General features: G+C 39.1%; 1 protein-coding gene across 1 annotated transcript; it reads left to right on the plus strand.

Moving 5' to 3' along the window:
• The first annotated feature begins 227 nt into the window (after positions 1-227).
• On the plus strand, positions 228-4,225 carry LOC109472099 (carbohydrate sulfotransferase 1-like). The gene is made up of 4 exons (XM_019771671.1): positions 228-259; positions 392-931; positions 3,051-3,135; positions 3,326-4,225. The coding sequence occupies exons 1-4, from the start codon at positions 228-230 to the stop codon at positions 3,704-3,706; spliced, it is 1,038 nt and encodes a 345-aa protein (XP_019627230.1). The 3' UTR covers positions 3,707-4,225.
• The last annotated feature ends 1,374 nt before the right edge of the window (positions 4,226-5,599 follow it).

A 5,599-nucleotide genomic window follows, 5' to 3' on the forward strand; every position in this document is an offset into this window, starting at 1 on the left:
ATATACAGCTTTCCAACAAGATTCATTTGAGCTTAATTTGTATAATGAATCGTCATGTGTTTCAGATGCAGCTTGGTTGTACAGTGAGTGCAAGACCTCACCTTCTTGGTGGGCTTGTACTGGTACTATTTGCCCTATTCATGATGATCTACCTTGGCCAGCTGAATTTGAATAATGCACTGGGACACGTGTATCGTAGCCAGCGGGGACCGGGACAAAATTCTAAAATGCAGGAAACTTTTTTGCAGGACGAAATTGTGTCAGGTGTCTTTAGGGTGTTACCATCGCCTGCGATCCCGAGAAAGAAAATTCAAGTTCATCAGTGTAATGTTACAAAGTACACACCAAAAAAAATTAAAGGAACCTTTAATTCGTTTTATAATTTACCAAGAATTGATGATAACGGAAAAAGCAGTAAAAATACGTTCAACCTGTCCTCTCATCGACTGGCTGTGGTGATCCTATCTCAAATGCGGACGGGATCATCTGTTTTGGGGGAGCTTTTTAATCAGAACCCTTCTTTCTTCTACATCTTTGAACCCCTGTGGCTCGTAGAAAAAAGACCAAACGTTCATTTAAGACTTAACTTAAATACGAGTTTTACCAAAATGATTTGGGCAACTTTAAATTGTGACTTTAGTGAATTTAGTAAGTACACAAGATCAAGAAGTTTGTTTAGTTTCCGATCCAACCGACACGTAATGCAATTTTGTAAGGAAGTCCTTCAACGTCAGCCTGGAGAGTGTGGCTTGGTACTTCAGCCGAAGATCGTTCCCAAATTGGCAACATACTGTAACAGGATACCCTACTCTGCACTGAAGACTATACGGCTACTAAATATTGACTCCCTAAAACACTATCTGAATGACTCTACCATCCATCTAAAGATAATTCACCTGGTGAGGGATCCACGAGCCACGTTTGCATCCAGGTGGGTAAAGATTGCAATGTTGAAGAAAACGAAAGAAATAACGTTGTTGATAATTACCCGTGCCCCTGCTACCAAGTAGAATCACTTCAGTATAGATTACTTTACTTCTCACAAACTTACATACGCAAGGGAAAAACCCTAAATGAAGTTCAGTTTGTTATATATTTGAAAATTTGATAAATACAGAGGCAAATAAGACAATAATGAAAATCATAGTTGCGGACAAATATTCTTGATCACTGCTCTAAGACCAACGAGGTAGGTTGCTGTAAAGTCAGTGCAGTGCACAAAATATTGCCTTTAACCTTTAAGTTCATTCAAACAACAAATCATGTTCGTGTTATAGGACCGTACATACAGGTACACCTTTATAAGGTCGTCCGCACTCAGCAGACAAAGGTAGTGTAGACTTTGCATTGACACTAGGGACTTCACGCAACGTGGACAACATTTAATCCTACCTAGACCGGGCTCTTTTGAGCCCCCCCCCCTTAGAAGTCGAGAACGGTATGTCGTATGACCACCGGGGGTGGTGTACTAGTGAAAATTTATCATATCTACAATTTTAAGTCGTTATGACGTAATATGACGTCATTATGACATCATTAATGTGATTTTATTGGCCAAAACCGCCTAGATAGGTTTTTCCCCGAAAAGTAAATGGTATTCAACATAAATTTACCAAAAGTGTTTATGACAGAATATTAGGGTGTACTAAGTCTTATGTTGCCCATAGCAACACCGGTGACGTCATAAAATGACGTCATGCATATTTTAGATATCCACCATCTTGGATCATCAATCTTGAATTTTCAAAAATACTTTTTTTCATGATAAAGCCTAAAATATATTGTAAACATACTGAAGACCTTCATTTAAACCTTTTTTGGAAAAAGAAATGGAAGTTTTGATGGAATTTTAATGAAAATAGCCTGTATATACCTGTTCTAGTGATATGGTCCGCCATCTTGGATTTTGGCTAATGACGTCATTAAATTAGCATAAATTATGCATATTTTATGATAAAACTTACATAAAATCATATGGGATGCTATAAATATTAGAAACCATGAGTAACTTGACCTAAAACTCCTAAAATTCTATTGTTGAAACAAAAAGTACTAAATTCAGCAAAAAATGCCTGTCAGAAACCCGTTGCCATGGCAACACCAAAAACTATTATCTTATTTCAATGATGGGGAATCGTTGCCAACAATATTCTAGGAAAAGTCACCAAGTTTGGCCGTTCTAGCGCTAGCCGTTCAGACGCTATGTGACATCAAAGTTGGCGCGGTCACTTTTAGCCCCCCCCCCGGTCTAGGTTGGGTTAAAAGCCATATACACACCGTCCTAATTTGTATAATATGTATTTTTTTTACTCCAATCACAGTACAAATTCGCTAGATTGCCAGCAATTATTGTTCACATTTATTGTCACAACCAACGCCCCCAATGTCATAATAATACATCAAACCCACACTTCTAACCATTTAAATTTGGGTGATTGCCATATATAATATAACTTTCTCCGTGGAGGTAAAGGCTATTATTGGGTGGAAAATTAAACGAACCTTTGTCCAAAGAGTTATATCAAACTGAAAAAAAATCAGGACCACTAAATGTACAGAACAGCAGACATGCAGCCAATGCTGTAGTACCACTCGTATTGTCCCAACTGTAAAGCATTCATTGAATATCATTAGAGTACATCCATTACATTCCGAGGTAGGGCCAGTTTAAAAAAATCTAAAACCCCAAATATAATGCTTCTAAAACATAAAACAAAAAGCAAAACCTGCAGGACTAAGATAAAAAATACAACATGTTAACTCTTTCTAAATCGGGCTTTTTTGGACATTCGGGGGGGGGGCTCATTCGCCCAAACACTTCAGAAGTCGTGAACGTTATTTGTAACTAACTACTTTAGCTTTCAATATTACTTATTTTATCTGGTATTGAAGAGACGATTTCCAGATCATTGAAAGCTTAAAAAATAAAAACAATGCTTTACGATGCTAACTTTTACACGCCCTTATATTAGCATAAACTATGTATAAAAGGGAAACAGTGTAATGTTTACATACTTAAAAGTCATATATCTTTAATGTTTTTGCCATAGAATACACCTTCATACGCCGCGGCGTGCAAACGGAAGTGAAATCGAAGAACTCTGCAATTGGATCACTCGAAATACATTGAACAAGGTAAATAAATATTCATGCATTTTTGAATTTATCTTATTTCAGTTCAGTTCAATTGTGGAACATTATTCAGTAGGAAGTCGCTCGTATCGATGTTACGCACACTTGTATAAAAATAAAACACTATATTCCCCTTTTCTATCTTTAAACTAATACTTTGTTGTTGTCTTCATTTCGTCATAACACTTAATAGAACGTGAGTTCCCAGTGGCAAGGAAGATACACACTGGTCCGATACGAGGACTTCGCCGATCATCCTGAATTGATAACGAAGAAGCTGTACAGGTTTTTGGGCATGCCAATCCATGGTGATGTACTTCAATGGGTGAAGGAAAACACACATAAAAACAAACGACACGGCCCATACAGTACTGGCAACCATGACGCCTACGCAAACGCTAGGAAATGGAGGTCCCTGCTTAGTTTTCACGAGGTCTCCAGGATACAGGAAATCTGCAGCCAAGCAATGGAAGTGGTTGGATACAAAATTGCTGATTCTTCAGAGACGCTAAGTAACCTTCAGACGTCATTGGTGGGAATTATTCCTCAAGATGTAATTGCAATTCGCTTGTAAATTGTGATATGCATTTTCTCAAGGCCTATAGGATGCATGGTACAACCAAGGGGTGGGGAATAATGATTCATTTATTGATAAATTTAAAAAAAGGATAAAACGATACTCCATCCATGGTATGCTGAAATAAAAGTAACACAGGTTAAAAACATACTATTATACCAAAGATAGATTTTAAACCGTAAAGTATTAGAGTGTCATTGATGTATACAAACACAGAATAGGTCCAGAAGCGATCTCAGGCTGTGAAAAAAGACGGTCCAACCCACTAGCCTCGCCAAGTCAAGGCGTATAATACCATCTACAAAACTACAGCAACTACACGTAGTTGGAAAACCTCTTCGTGCCGACTCGGCCTGCGTGAACCAGCACTCAGCGACGTTGGCCCGTGGATGTGCACCGACCTGCCCGCTAGCCGTTTCAACTTTTATTTCACCTTGAAAATGTACAGTATGTAACAGTACCACTCTTCGTCTTTTTCAGTCGCTTTTCAAGAGGTCAAGGGGAGGTAGGTCAGGGGTCTTTTACTTTACTTTGTTTCTTTATTTCAGGCATAACTCGCCCATATACAACATATATATAAAATACACACACAATTACATCAGTAAAAGAATAATATGACTATATGTACAGACGGGCCAAGTTATTGCGAAAGAATCTGCTACGGAATATCACTTCAGATTTAAGAACAGATTGGATAATGTTGTTTGATGACTTGTATAGACGGGATATAAATGAGTAACATTTTTTACGCCATGTAGCATCAAATGTGTCAATCCTATTGTATACAAACATTTCACTTGCACTACAAAATCTGGGTAGTGACATTAGGATGCGAAGACAGTTATTGTAAGCAACTCGACACTTTGATACAATTTTAGAACTAGCTCTGTCCCACAACTGTGCAGCAAAAAGTAGGGAGCAATGAGCTGTAAACAACGTCTTTTAACATATGAAGAACAATAAGCGAATTTGCGTATAATAGTATTTGCACGGCTATACAGACCTCTTATCTGGGTAAGAATACAGTCGTCGTCACTCACTTTGTCATTAATGTGAATACCGAGATAAACATATGACGTAACAAATTTCAAAGGCTCTCCGTTCAATTTAACACAGGGAAGAGGTTGCTTAAGTAGCATATGAGCACTTGGGAAATATATACAGCAAGATTTTTTTGCATTGAATAATACATCATTTCCTCACCTCACCTCACCGGTCCCATAGCAGTCTGTCCTGCCGTCGGGGCAACTAAACTGTCCACGAGAGTTATCCACCCAGGGCGGTTCTCAGCCAGACTTGTCAGGTGACTCAGGGGATGCCCTGTCCATTCCTTAAGGTCACTAGTCCAGGTCCTTCGAGGGCGCCCCCTCATTCGTCTACCCTCCGCCTTCCCTTGCAGTGTAGTGTGAGCTAAGGTGCCCTTCGCTCTAGTTACGTGTCCAAACCACTGCAGCTTCCTCTTCTTTACCAGTGACAGGAAACTGGGGAGAGGGCCTGTCAGTGACTTGACTCGCTGCTTAACTTCTTCGTTTGAGGTGTGTGTAGACCAGTGTATCTGAAGTAATCTCCGGTGGCAGTTCATCTCGAAGGCATTAATTCGTTTCGTGATTTCTGCGTTTAACGTCCAAGCCTCCGCCCCATACAGGAATATTGACGTATTTTGGACATCATTTATGAAGCCAAATTCTTCACAAATATTCACGAGTTTTTGTAGAGCCTTCAGGCTTGGACAAATTAAACACATATCATCAGCATAAAAAAGATGGTTCACCAAATGACCACCTATATAACAACCAACGTTCGCATTACTAAGTCTAATACTTAAGTCATCAATGTAGATATTAAACAGTACAGGCGACAGCAAGCTCCCTTGCCTCACCCCATTTGACA

Source organism: Branchiostoma belcheri, unplaced genomic scaffold (genome assembly GCF_001625305.1).
Source record: "Branchiostoma belcheri isolate BF01 breed outbred unplaced genomic scaffold, Haploidv18h27 scaffold267, whole genome shotgun sequence".
Classification (NCBI taxonomy): domain Eukaryota; kingdom Metazoa; phylum Chordata; class Leptocardii; order Amphioxiformes; family Branchiostomatidae; genus Branchiostoma; species Branchiostoma belcheri.